This window comes from Mus musculus, chromosome 1, assembly GCF_000001635.26.
Source record: "Mus musculus strain C57BL/6J chromosome 1, GRCm38.p6 C57BL/6J".
Classification (NCBI taxonomy): domain Eukaryota; kingdom Metazoa; phylum Chordata; class Mammalia; order Rodentia; family Muridae; genus Mus; species Mus musculus.
In genome coordinates, this window is record NC_000067.6 from 135,315,330 (window position 1) to 135,329,799 (window position 14,470).

Genomic DNA, 14,470 nt, shown 5'->3' on the forward strand with positions numbered 1-14,470 from the left:
GGGGGGTGTTTCGAGACAGGGTTTCTCTGTGTAGCCCTTGCTGTCCTGGAACTTACTCTGTAGACCAGTCTGGCCTTGAACTCAAAAATCTGCCTGCCTCTGCCTCCCAAGTGCTGGGATTAAAGGCGTGCACCACCACTGCCCCGCTCAGATTTTTGGAAATAAGAGTCAACCAGCCATAGAGCTACAGAATAGCAACAAAATGTTTCTAGCTACAGACTAGCAACAAAATGTCTCTAAAATTTTGAACTGAAGCTGGGTGCGGTACACACCTGTAATCCCAGCAGAGATGGGGAGACGAGGATCTCACGTTCAAACTCATCCCCACTTACAGAGCATGGTCCAGGCCATCCTGGGCAAAAGAAAAAAAAAGAAAATAGAAAAAAGAGAGAGAAAGAGGGAGGGAAGAGGAAAGGAAGGAAGGGAGGGAAGGAGGGAGGGAGGGAGGGAGGGAGGGAGGGAGGGAGGGAGGGAGGGAGGGAGGGAGGAAGGAAGGAAAAAAAGAAAAAATCCAACACAGTCTGGCTAAATGGCTCAGTGAGTAAAGATGCTTGCAGTCTGCTGACGTGAGTTCAATCCTCAGACCCCACAGGGTGGAAGGAAGGAACCAGCACCTATGTTCTATGACCTCCATGTTCCATGTTGCCATGGTATTCAAGTAAACACACAAAATGTGAACATTTTATTGAAATCTGATACTTGAAGTGCTTTAATATTTGAGGTTAGCTTCAAACAAACAAACAAACAAACAAACAAAGGACTGGAGAGATGGCTCAGGATGCTTCAAAATTTTGAAGACAGGAGTTTGTATCATAGCACCCATCAAACAAGATATATATATATATATATATATATATATATATTTCTGTGTGGCTATAATCAAGAATAGTTAAATCTAATTAGTTGTACAAGCTGAATAGGGAATAAAGAATGTGGGAGGGACAGCACGTAACGTAGAAGGAGGAGATTAGAGAGCAAGGATTTTTTGTTTTGTTTTGTTTTGTTTTTTTGTTTTTCGAGACAGGGTTTCTCTGTATAGCCCTGGCTGTCCTGGAACTCACTTTGTAGACCAGGCTGGCCTCAAACTCAGAAATCAGCCTGCCTCTGCCTCCCGAGTGCTGGGATTAAAGGCATGTGCTACCACGTCCGGCTGAGAGCAAAGATTTGATGCTTAGTCCATGTTCCAGACCTGTTGGGCATGAACAGTTCAATACCTAGAGACATGCACTCTCCTGGGCAAAGAGATAGTCTCTGAGCTCATGGGGGCACAGAAGTACCCCAATCCCTGACTACATACGTTCTTTTGCTTCCTACAGGATCTGTGTGTGTTTTCTAGGAGCTCCATAGCTCACGGTGCGGTAGCATCAGCTCACACTTGGGAGAGCTTTTTCTTGGAGCTCTCTCTGCTTCCTGGTCCTCAAGAGTCTATGTTATCCCAGCTTTTATTCTATGTGCACTGGGTACTCTTCTGCTTGTTATTTGGCTTCTGAATAGACTCCCATGTAGGAATGAGTGCTCTGTCCTTTGCTTGTAACTATTCTTCTCTACGTGGGAATTAATATTAGTTATGCATCTATCTTTTATGTGCTTGGTTCTTTTGATTTGATCACTAGCAATAGTCAGGTTCTATAGAGATACAGAACTGCTAGTAGGTAGGTATGCGGATAATAAGTGGATTATGCTTATCTAGGTAGGCAGATAGATGATAGATAGATAGATAGATAGATAGATAGATAGATAGATAGATAGATAGATAGATAGATAGATAGATAGATAGATAGATAGATAATAGGTTGGGTGGATGGACTTGTGGAATTGACACATGTGATTACGGAGGCTAGGAAGGCTCACCATCTATATATCTGCAAAATAGAGGCCCTGGAAAGCTGGTATTGTGATTCTATCTGCAGATAAAGGCCTAAGAACCAGGAGATCCACAAATGTAAACTCCCATCTGAAATAGGAATTAACTCGATTAAATGACTAAGCAGTGCGGGAGAACAGGAAGAATGCCTCTTTCTCCATCCTTAGTTCCGGGCCTAGAACATTAACTTGTATCTGAAGATGGCCAAGTGTTTGCCTCTGCTTCTGGTGGGATTAAAGGCCTTGCTGCTACTCCTGGCTTTCTTCTTGAATCTTGTAAGTCTTTCTCTTTTCTCTAAGAGGTAATGCTTCAGTTCAGAAGAAAAGACTACACGGTGTTCATGTATGTCACACTCAGATATATGAACTGTAATAAAAAGTATTATTAAATGCTTCCAGCGTGTTGGTGCTGTTTATATTTTCCATACATTATTTTACTTAACACACTCAATGCCACGCTGATGGCACAGTCATGCAATCCCAGCAGCCCGAGAGGCTGAATCCAGAGGATCCCAGGTTCAAGAATGTCCTGAGCAACTTAGGAAGACCTTGTCTTAAACTTTTAAAAACAACCAGGTGTGGTGCTGCTTGCTTTTAGTCCTAGCACTTGCAAGGCAGAAGCAAGTGGATTCACTGTGAGCTGGAGGCCAGCCTGGTCTACAGAGTGAGTACCAGACCAAGCCAGGGCTACATAGAAAAACCCTGTCTCAAAAAACAAACAAATAGCTCCAAGAGGTCCAGTGACCTCTGGTCTCCTTGGGCACCTGCATGCATATAGTACAGGTAGACTCACGCAGACCCAACCAAAAACAGAGCCAGCAAGATAGCTCAGAGAGTAAAGGCTCTTGCAGCCAAGTCTGACAACCTAAGTTTGATCCCCAGAACCCATATAGAGGAAGGAGAGAACTGAGTCCTGCAAGTTCTGACCTCCACACATGTGCAAGCATCTGCATACATACTCATACACACAAACAAATGAATAGTTTTTTTTTTTAATGACGATGGTGATGATGACGATGATGGTGATGATGGAAAGGGCTGGAGTTATGTCTCAGTGGTAAAACCTTTGCCTCCCATACACAAAGCCCTGCATTCACTTCTCAGTACCACATGAACAAGCAAGGAAACATACCCTCACTCCACAACTGTGAGGTAGGGCCTCATCTTTTTTCTCCTAAAGCAAAGTGAGCTAGGTCCTCAGTTTTTTCCCCTAAAGGAAAAAGGTAAGTACTCTTAGCACCTACATTTTCCATTTCCAAAGACTCAGAGAGGTTAAACAAGTTACACAGGTTACAGGTCTCAGATTTGAGCCCAGTGTCATTTGACTCCAGGGCCAGCAGTCTTACCTGCCACACTACACTGCTACTCTGTATTCATGATAAGGTGACTGTCTTGGGGTCATCTACTCTCTTCAAGAGCCACTGAAGGGCCCACTTGATGGTGTACATGTTTAATCTCATCACTAAAGAGGCAGATGGATCTCTGAGGGGTTTTTTGTTTTATTTTTTAATGATTTATTTTTATTTCATGTGCATTGGAGTTTTGCCTGTGTGAGGGAGTTGGATCCCCTGGAACTGGAGTTACAGGCAGTTGTGAACTTCCATGTAATTGCTGGGAATTGAATCTGGGTCTTCTGGAAGAGAAGCCAGTGCTCCTCTAACAACTGAGCCATCTCCTAGCCCTATGTATTGTTGTTGTTTGTTTTTGTTGTTTTGTTTTTCAAGACAGGGTTTCTCTGTGTAGCCCTGGCTGTCCTGAACTCACTCTGTAGCCTTGAACTCACATAGATTTCTGAGTTTAAAGCCAGCCTGGCTAGCAAGTTTCAGGCAGACCAGGGCTACATAGTGAGACCTTTCTCTCCTAGAACTTGCTGTGTAGATCAGCCTGGCCTCAAACTCACAGAGATCCGCTGCCTCCGGAATGCTGAGATTAAAGGTGTGTGCCACCACCACCTAAATACCCATACTTATTGTTACTGGGCTCAACAAATACATAATTTTTTCATCAGTGCTATAATTATGGTGCTAATGATATATAATATAATATTTTCATCATTGCTCTCAATAAAAAATTATTATTATTTTTTTTTTGTGACAGGGTTTCTCTGTGTAGCCATGGCTATCCTGGAGCTCACTCTGTAGACCAGGCTAGCCTCGAACTCAGAAATTTGCCTGCCTCTGCCTCCCAAGTGCTGGGATTAAAGGTGTGTGCCACCACACCTGGCTAAAAATTAATTTTTAAAATGACATTAAAGTGTTAGTTAAATTGGTTCTAAATCGTTACTGTACCTTGATCTCTCCACATTTTTGACCAGAGATTGAAGCTTGAAGTCTCTCTCTCCTCTCACTCTCTCTCTCTCTCTCTCTCTCTCTCTCTCTCTCTCTCTCTCTCTCTCTCTCTCTCCCCTCCCCCCCTGCAGCAATGCTCACCTTCTGAGGACTCAGTCAAGCCAGAATGCTCTGATCCCTGAATGAATTTGTTTTAGCTAGAAATAGATTCTGAGCTCGGACAACTATTGTATCTTATAATGGTACTTGACTACAGAGACTGAAGGAGGCTACATATTCTGCAGCTATGGGTTCCATGTCCTCTGGCCACTGCTGGAGCATCTTTCAAGAAGATATTCTCAATCATGAGCAGTTTTCAGGAATCCAAAGATTTTATTTGAGTCCCAGTTTGAAGCTGTGGAACCAGAGGCCGAGAAACTATAGGGGTTTGGGTGTAGACCCACCTTTAGTCAAGATGCCATAAGTCCTGCTATTTGGGTCTGGAAATTGTAGATTTAGAATGAATATATGTACTTTAGTGTATTCCTAGAGCAAAATCAGGACTCAAAAGAGATGGTCACTAAAATCAATGCCCGAAGGCTGGACCCTGGAGGTGGAGGGAGTTATTTGCATCAGGCCTGTCCTCTTCAGGGAACAGCAAACACTTTGGTCACAGTCCCAGGAAGCTGGAAAGGGGGCCCTTTCAGATTAGAGAGGGACAGGTTGAAGATGGCTGAGGGGGCTTCAGAGTCTGGTCCCAGAAGTTACTCTTCTGGGTAACAGTAAGAATGAAAACTGGCCTGAGGGAATGTCAGAAGGAACAAGAGACTGGGTGGCAAGGCTGGCCTGGTGGCACACCTTTAATCCCAGCAGGTGATTGGCCGGTAGGAGTTCTCTGTGATCTCTAGGCCATCCATGCCCACATAGCAAGCTTCAGTTCCAAGGCTGCATAGTGAGACCTGGTCTCAAATAAGGAAAAAGAAAAAGGGGGAAAGAGGAGAGAGGGAGAGAGGGAGGGAAGGAGGGAGCGAGCTAGGAGCTTAGTAGGAGCAAGGAACAGGGAATACCATGTCTTAACAACAAGTTTAACTAACCGTGGACTCCAACCCATCTGAGTCTTTGCTGTACCCTGGAAGGAACCCGCTGCTTCTCCCCACACACTTAGTGTGTCTTTGAGTGTCTCCTAACAGTACGTTTGCCTCTTTCATTTTCCTTACAGTAGAATTTCACAAATACCATTAAATGATAGATTTTCAAGAGAAGAACAATGTTATACTTGTCTTTGTATCTCTCTTTACATAATGCCCAACAAAGCACCTAAATGAATGTTTGAAGGAATGAATGAATGAGAATCAGGTAAGAGGGACTATGAATGCTTTTATTTAAGTTAGTTGCTGCTGGAGGGAAGAGAACAGAAGAGTAGGCTAGAGAGAGAAGAACCCAGAGCAAAGATAATAAATAACACAGGCCTGGGGTTGTATTCTTGAAGCTCCAGCTTCTCAAGGGTCCGAGGCAGAAGGATCACAAACTCATGGCCTGCCTGAGCCACACAGTGAGTGAAGGCCAGTCTGGGCAACTTAGTGACATCAACTTCAGAATAAAAAGTAGAGAGAGGGCTTGGGAGATGGCTCAGTGGTTAAGAGTTTGTGTTGCTCATGCAGAAGACCAGAGTCTTGTTCCCAGCACCCTTGTTGGGTGGCTCATGACCACCTATAACTTCAGATCCAGTGGGTTCAACAGCCCTGACCAATATGAACAGCAGTTCACACACATGCAGACATAACAATACATGTAAGTAAAAATAAATCTTTTAGAAAGAGAACAAGTAATTGAAAAAAAAAAAGGTTAGAGAAGCACTCCCCTTTAATCCAAGCATCTCAGAGGCAGAGGCAGAAGGAGCTCTATGAGTTCAAGGCCAGCCTGGTCTACATAGTTCCAGGCTAGCTAGAGCTACATAGTGAAACCCTCTCAAAGAAGAAGAAAGAAGAAGGAGAAGGAGAAGGAGAAAAGGAAGAAGAAGAAGAAGAAGAAGAAGAAGAAGAAGAAGAAGAAGAAGAAGGAGGAGGAGGAGGAGGAGGAGGAGGAGGAGGAGGAGGAGGAGGAGGAGGAGGAGGAGGAGGAGGAGGAGGAGGAGGAGAAAGAAGAAGAAGAAGAAGAAGAAGAAGAAGAAGAAGAAGAAGAAGAAGAAGAAGAAGAAGAAGAAGGAGGAGGAGAGGAGGAGGAAGAGGAAAAGAGGAAGATAAATAATAGTCACCAAATATGATGGTGCACACCTTTGATTCCAGCTCTCAGGAGGCAGAGGTAGGTAGATCTCTATGACTTTTTAGGCCAGCCTAGTCTACAGAGGGAGTTCCCAGCCTGCCAAGGCTATGTAGGGATACTTTGTCTCAAAAGCAATCAGGCAAATAAGGAGATAAACAAACAAACAAACAAACAAACCACCCTCCCCTCCCTACTCCCAAAATGTTAAGATTGGTCTGGGAGTGTGCCTTAGTGCTAGAAAGCTTACCTAGTAAATGCAAAGGCCTGGGTTCAGGCTTGGTTTTAGCCTCACCATTTGAAAGAAAGGTGCAAATGTGGAGCTGGGGCAGTGGTTGAAAGGTTAAAAGCACCGCTACCTTCCAGAGGAGGCAGGTCAGTTCAGTTCCCAGCACCTACAAGGCAGCTCACAACTCTGCAACTCCAGTCCCAGGGCACCAGCGCCGGTGTGCGCACATACATTATCCAGACAAACTACTCATGTACCTAAAATAAAAAATATGTTTTTAAAAGGAAGGCAAATATAAGTAGCTGTAGCAATTACTAATGAATACTGTGCTCGCTCACCCAGTTTCAAGTCTTCTTGTAATGGTCACCTTACTTTGCCTTCTAATAGAATTTGTACAAACTCCATTAATTGATGCATCTAAAGTTTTCAAAATCGTATTTATTTATTATGGTGGAGGCACACAAACATACCTCAGAAAGAGGAGGAGGAGAGCCTGCCACATGCCACCACAACGACCCCTGCCGTGCTGGGTTAAGCCCCTCCTGAAGCTATGAGTCAGAAGAACTCTTTCTCCCCACAGCTGTACTCTCAGGGGTTTATAACCATGATGGGAGAGTCAGCAACACAGGCAGGTGCTGCTGCTGTTCTTATTTTACAGGTAGAGAAGGGAGTTACTCAGGGTCACACGGTCAGTGGGTCACAGAAACAGGACCTAATGCGGGTCTTTTAGCCCAAAGAACATAAGGTCTTGTCTGACTGTGTTGTTCTGTGCTCTTCTGTTGTATTTCCTCATAGCCCTGTGCACACCCACCCCTCTCTGAAACAGGGTTTCTCTGTGTAGCTCTGGCTGTCACTGTAGACCCTGTCGTTGTACTGCCTTGGAACTCTCTATAGTCCAGGCTGGCCTCCATCTGAGAGATCTACCTGCCTCTGCCCTCTGAGTGCTGGGATTAAAGGCCTGTGCTGCCACACCCAGCTTCTACACATTTCTTTTGAAATATTTTGCAAACGGATTATTTGAAGCCATCTGTTTAGTAGCAGTCCTGCTGTTCCTGCTTTTGCATCATGTGACATACAGACTCAAAGGGAGGAGGTATTTATCTCACAGTTCCAGGGATTCCAGACAGCAGTTCCTGGCTTCTTTGCTGTGGAGCTTGCGGGGAGGCAGAGTGCGGTGGCAGCAGGAGCTGCTCTCTTCATGACTGCCAGGAAGCAGAAAGAGGTCAAGGGACCTGTAATCAGGTAGAACTTTTAAAAGCTTACCCCCGGTGATCCACTTCCTCCAGCTAGGCCCCATGTCCTGAAGTTTCTAAAACATCCCAAATAGAGCCACTAGCTAGGGACCAAGCATGGATATGCATGGCTGTGAGAGACATTTCCTCGTCAGACACAGCAGTTATTGTTACCGACTGTGGGCTCCACAATGACAGGTTCCCACTAGATGGTATCTTTAGTTCCATCACCTGCTTTCTCGGCAGAGCAACACAAGTGCTATTAGCTGATGGGCATGTGACCGGAATCCAGCTGCCAGGGTTCTCCAGCCCCTCCTCCACTCACCCTTTGGGGTTTGCCTGCCTCCTTTCTACCTTCCAGGCAGCACCCCACCAGGCAGCACCAGCCCCTCTCTTGTTCGGCCTTAAACTAAAACTGAGCTAGCGGGCATTAAATGCCGTGGCTAAGTCTTAGTCCTAGATGATCTTTGGACTCAGCAAATGCTGATCAAGTGACTTGCTCTCTCTGGCTTAGGATGGACAGATGCCAGGAAAGATCGAAGCACCTACCCTGATGGGTTACACCAGAGCTTCTAGAAGGGATTTTGTGGCAGGAAGGAGGGGGGCAGGAGATTGAATGTCTCTGAGTCTTGCACAGGCAGCATGATGGATGAGTAGTGGAAAGCCCTTCTATGAACGAAGCCAGACCTGTTGCAACAGTATCTCCCAGGGGCCCAGAACTACGTTTCCCTTAAGACACTGCTAAATTGTGCTCTAGATTTGTACATGGCTGGTGCCTGCTGGCTCCTCTGTGCACCCAGAGAAGGTTGGCTACAGATGTCCCTGCAGAGGAGGGAACCCGGGAAGGTTACAAGGTTACAATCCTCTTCCCAAGAGCCTCTGGGCCTTGGAAACTGAGAGCCCTTTGAGTTTCCTCCTCCCTGAAGATCCCACCTCTTCCTCACACACCTTCACATTTTCAGTTTGTGCGCATAGCAAGGATGCCACCCAGCCCCCCCCCACCCCTGCCACACACACACACACACACACACACACACACACACACACACACACACACACACACACACCTGCACCCTGTCGCCCATTCTCTTATTTTCCTGAGAGGTGGTGAGCGTGCATTGGGGCAACTGATGCTCCGCTTTCAGGTTCTCAAGAAGGGTACCGGTGGGTCGGTTTTGAGAGCTGCCCCTCATCTTGAATTTGTGTTTTTCTAGGATTGTAAACTCCGGGGAGTCCCCCACCCGCCCCTAAAAAATTACCAAATACAGTAGAAAGGTGGCTGTGACCACCCAGTGACAGAAAATGCATTCTTAAACAGAGCTTGTGTCAGGCTGGCAAGTTAGTGAACCTCACCTCCCGGTCCCTGCTACCCTGGCTTCCAGTGTCCTGCGGCTTCTGCCAGCCTTTGCATTTTTCTCTTTTTCTCATTGCGTGGCCCCCTTGTCTTTAAAAGGCTAAACTGCTCTGTACTAAATTTGGTCACGCAGCGCTCCAAGATTCCCTGGAATGTCCTCAAGTTTCAAACAGCTCTGACCGTGAGGCAGGCCCGCCCCCTGGCTTGGGGATTGGCTTCTCCTCTGTGGCTGGGCAGCTGTCAGGTTTTATTGGTTGCTGGTTAGACCAAGCAGGGTCCACTAGCAGGGAGGCTGCTGTGTCCCCCGGAGCACCTGTAGTACAGCAGGGCCCAAAGAGCTGCAGTGCTCACCTAGCTGGGGCTTTGCGCTCAAACCCACTCAATACCAACAGGAACCAGGGCTCCCGTCCCTTCCCTGCCTACTACCACCAGCAAGCCCACCACACTTGGTAGGAGCAGCTGCTCACTTTGCCAAGATGTCCAAAGTAGCTAAGTACCGGCGGCAGGTGAGTGAAGACCCCGACATCGATAGCCTGCTGTCCACCCTCTCCCCTGAAGAGATGGAGGAGCTGGAGAAGGAACTAGATGTGGTGGACCCAGACGGGAGCATCCCGGTGGGGCTGCGGCAGAGGAATCAAACGGACAAACAGCCCTCGGGCTCATTCAACCGGGAAGCCATGCTCAACTTCTGTGAAAAGGAGAGCAAGAAACTCATCCAGAGAGAGATGTCTGTGGATGTGAGTGACACACCCTGGAGGGAAGCAGGGTGGGGAGGGAGGGCGGGGCCCCTGACTCCAGGACTAGAAACCCTTCCTTTTTCAGAAGAGCCATTCTTACTGACAGGGGACCGGATGCTTCAGAAGAGGTTATTATGTGTTAAACCGATAGTGTGAACCTCTGCCCTTAGTTTGCCTTGTAAGCAGAAGTTGGATATGTTGGAGAGACCTCTCAAAATTCCAATCGGGGGAAAAAGGGAGCTGAGGCTGAGAGGTGTCCTTGAAGAGTTCACTGTTGAGCTGATAGCATCCCGGTCTCAGTATTCTTCTTCCTCCACCTCCGTCCTGTGCTGGGGAGGATGGAGAAAGACTGGGGTGATATTTGTGTCTCTTAGCACTCAAGAAGAGAAAGCTGAGCTGATGGATCAGAATGGCCCAACTCCTAAGAGCAGGGACAGGGATGTAGGGAGACACAGTGGAACACAGAGACACACTGTCTCTGTCCCTGCCATCCCTTCCCCGGGGCCCACGTTCAGGACTTTACCAAGGGGCTCAGGAATTCTTACCCCATGGGCAGGGTGGTTATTTCTTTTAAAGCTTTGATAATGATGAATAAATATAAATCCAGGTATGGGGGCCTGTCTTTGAGGGGCTGGGGACGCAGGACAGGAACCAGAGAAATGAAATTCAGTCAAGGTCTTGATGCTTTTGTAACAGCATCCCCCCTCTTGCCCTCTCTCTGGGGCAACACCCACCCCCCAAAACATTCTCTCTGAAGCTTGGTTTTGTTCCTCTCTTCCGTCCCCCAGGCTCTGGGCCCAGTGGCTGACTTGCATCTGTGACTTCTGGAGACTGAGGTCAAACAGAACTGTTTTCAGCCCTGGGAACCAAACTCAGGGCCTCTCACATGCCATGGGAGGGTGCCACCTTTGAGCTATGCAGTCCTAAAACTCAAGCCCTTACTTAATTATAAAGCAAGATGTTTAGGTCAAAGAGCACAGAGGGACTCTTGCACTCCTGGGACTTTCATTCTCCAGTGTTTCTGCTCTTAGTAAATACTGTGCCCCGACTCTCTCCTCTCTCTCCCCCAGTTTCCTGGCTTTGCCCAGGGATGTACTTATTTCTCCAAATGGAGCCAAGTCAAGCAATAGAGGGTGGGGGAGAAGACGTCTTTGGTCAGAGGTGTTGCCTTCAGGACCATCCTTGCCTCTCGGAGATAGTCTGTTACAGTCCTCCCATTGCCCCTCATGCAGGTAAAGGGCGTGTGTTAGCACAGTGGCCTGCTGGACTGTAGAATTTATACTGAGTAGTGGGCAGAAGTGTCTGTCAGCCTGGGGGAGTGTGAGCGTCCTAACAAGTAGCCTCCTTAGCATGGTTATTAAGGAAGATGGGGAAGTTAGGGCCTAGTGGTAAGTATCAGAAAACCCTGTACGAGTGCCAGCCACTCTTGCGGCCCTGTCTGTGCGACTAAGTCACTCCCAAGCTACCCAGATCTCAAGGATAATAGCACTGCCTCGAGGGCTGTTGAGGCAACTGAGAGGGTGATGGAGAGTGCCTGGCACAGAGCCTGGCACACAAGCACTCAGTCAGTGGCAGCAGTGGAATCACTAATTCATTGGCAGCAGTGGAATCACTAATTCATCTTAGTAAAGGGATTCAAAAATTGGTGAAATTAGCCCAAAGCGAATCTCTGCCCTTGTCCAGCCCTGCCCACCCCCTAGTCTAGACACTTGTCCCTTTAATTAGTGGCCAGAGACAAGGCAAAGCTTGGGTGCTCAGGTAGAGTGTCAGCTCCAGGCTGGGGAACTAGCTCCAGCTCTCACTACCTGGGCCTTCACTCTTCTCAAGACCTGCACGTAGTAATCCAATTGATTTGATAGTGAGCCAGCCAATCAGCCCGGCTTGTGGAAGGAAGATGGGCTGCAGAGAACCTTCTGCATACCCACCACAAGAACCTTCTCTTTCATAAGCCTCAACAGTCTTAGGAGAAGAGGCTAAAATACTTGTCCCAAAGCAACTGATCTGCCTGATGCTGGAGTTTGTACTTCCTCCCTTCCTCCTGTCACACAGAATATCAGAGTAAAGGAAGGGAGACAATGTCAGCCCCTGCTTCTCTATGTTTAGACAAGTTCTCATGTAGCCCAGGCTTGGATCAAACTGGACAGCTAGTGAAGATGACTTTGAACTCCTGATCAACCTGCTTCTACCTCCGAAGCAATGGGATTGCCCCCAGGAGCCACTGTGCCTCACTTACACAGTTGAACACAGCGGGGTCTTGGTGCATGCTAGACCAGCTCTGTTCCATTAGGGTCACACAGCAGCTACATGTGAGAGCCCCAGAGAGGTACGACCCAGTGTGCTTGTATGCTGTCAGAGGAACAGTGGCTGTGGCCGTTTGGCTGGTCTCCCTACTTTCTGAGGAATACCATTAAGTGCTAAACCAACTGTTGGCTAGGGAAAGTTATGGGGCAGTCTTAAGGAACTTTAGCTGATTCCTGGAGGTGGGATGGCGGCATTATGAACATTCTTTTGAAAGACTATGTTTATGTTTTAGACATAAGTAATAAAATATTCTTGGGACAATTGCTTTAGAATGACAGGGATGGGAGTGTGGGTTCATATGCTCATCACAGTGAGCTCTACATTTGTTTGAAACTAACCATACTAGGAAAGAATTGATTAGGAACTGAGAGTGGTAAGCAGGCCCGTTCACCTTCTCCTGGGAGGAAAACTTAGACTGTGGCTGGAGTGCTAGGGTCTAGACCATGAAAGAGATTGGGCTACGTAGCCCTCACCGGGCTGGAATATTCCAGGGATCGTTTGGATTCTTTAGGGTAGTTTTCATGCATATTCCTCCCATACCTCTTCCAGGTCACCACCTCCAGATGGTCATCCCAGATTCTTAGGCAAAGCCGGGCGGGCACCTTGATTGAACATTCTTGTATCGTGACATTCTACCCTTCAGGACATTTATCATTAAGGAAGGGGGTGCACGTGGGTCATGACGTGCATGTGGAAGTCACAGGACAGTTTTCAAGAGTCAGCTCTCTACTTCCATGGTAGGTTCCAAAGATGTAACTCATGTTGTCAGGTTTGCACAGGAAGCAGTTTTCCTCTCGCTGAGCCGCAGTGTGGGTCAGGGTGATGGAGGCTGAACCCAGGGCCTTGAGCACAGCAAACATCTGCCTTCCTGTGGAGCCACACAGCCCCTGCCCCTCTTTTTCTTGCAGTCTGCTTTCCTGGCTGTTTCTCTCACCAGCATATATTATTCAGGAGGCAAATACTTACATAAGACCTCCATACGGAAGATTCCCAGCTGCTTATGAAATGAATTTTAGTTAGCAGGAGATTCAGGGAAGGCTGGAGGAGGGCTTTGTCCCTGTCTGTAAATGGGGTGGATCTGGCAGCCGGGTTCCTCATCGGTCCTCTGGGAGTTCTCCCTTAGCCCAGGTGGAAGACAGAGCCCTCACCAAAGCCTGAGCCAGCTGTGGAGTGAGGCGGCCCTGGTCTCATGTTTCAGGGACCTGATCACCACAGGTCAACTCTTATTCTCTTCCCTTCCCAAGTGGTGGGGGGTGATGCCCTCAGCCTGCCTCTCTTGTCCTTCTCCCTAGGGTGACAGGGACCCAGGATTAGCACCTGTACGAAACTGGGGTCAGGGGCCAGGGCAGCTGGGCTAGGGGGTGGAGGAAGCTCTTTTAGCTTTTCCCTAGAGGTTAATTTGAGACTCTGTGGCAATCCACTACTGTCCCCAGTCTCCCTCTGCCCATTTGCCTCCACAGTCCCTTCCTCCAGGTCTTCATTCAACTCCAGGCCCCTCGGGCTCCCTTCATGAATGGGAATCCCTGAGGCCACAGCACCAACCCTCAGAGTGCCCTTTGCAGATAGCTGGGTTAGTTGGGAGCACAGCTCACTGATTAAGGAGATTAACCCCAACTGGTACACACTCAAAATAGCCCTGGAGGCCAGGGTAGAGAGGGCAGAAGAGGGTGATGGGCGTTTGGTGACCCAAGTAGACACAAGCACATACCTAGAAAAAGCTAGCCATGGTTTTTTGTTTTTGTTTATTTGTTTTTGTTTATTTGTTTTTGTTTTTTAAGTTGGGCAAATGGTGGCACATGCCTCTAATCCCAGCATGTGGGCAGAGGCAGGCAGATTTCTGAGTTCGAGGCCAGCCTGGTCTACAGAGTGAGTTCCAGGACAGTCAGGGCTATACAGAGAAACCCTGTCTCAAAAAACAAACAAACAAAACAACAACAACAACAACAAACCCCACCTCTATCTGTAGTTGGGAAAAGCAGCTGACTTTATCTCCAGCTGGGTGGTGGGAGCTACAGATGTTTGTCTCAACGCGCTGGTTTTTAAAAATCTCTTGTTGGTTGTGTACATACTATATAAAGAATTTGTGGCCATGCTATGGAGGCACACACCTTTAATACCAGCACTTGGGAGGAAGAGGCAGGCAGATCTCTGTAAGTTCAAGGCTAGCCTGGTCTCCAGAGAGGTTCCAGGACAGAAAAAGATGCACAGAGAACCCCTATCTCGAACAA

At 47.5% G+C, this 14,470-nt stretch overlaps 1 protein-coding gene and 1 long non-coding RNA gene across 2 annotated transcripts in view; one reads left to right on the forward strand and one right to left on the reverse strand.

The window, feature by feature from the left end:
- Window positions 1-6,427: 6,427 nt before the first annotated feature.
- Gm41956 lies at window positions 6,428-9,337 on the reverse strand. The gene is made up of 3 exons (XR_878552.1): window positions 9,204-9,337; window positions 7,725-7,820; window positions 6,428-6,875 (listed from the first exon to the last, which is right to left on the reverse strand). It is a non-coding gene; the product is annotated as a predicted gene, 41956 (long non-coding RNA).
- Window positions 9,338-9,483: 146 nt separating this feature from the next.
- Window positions 9,484-14,470, forward strand: part of Lmod1 (leiomodin 1 (smooth muscle)) — a 43,253-nt gene continuing 38,266 nt past the window's right edge. The window contains exon 1 of the mRNA NM_053106.2: window positions 9,484-9,941. Within this exon, the coding sequence (NP_444336.2) occupies window positions 9,681-9,941 (261 nt within the window). The 5' untranslated portion in view covers window positions 9,484-9,680. The remainder of the gene's footprint in view (window positions 9,942-14,470) is intronic.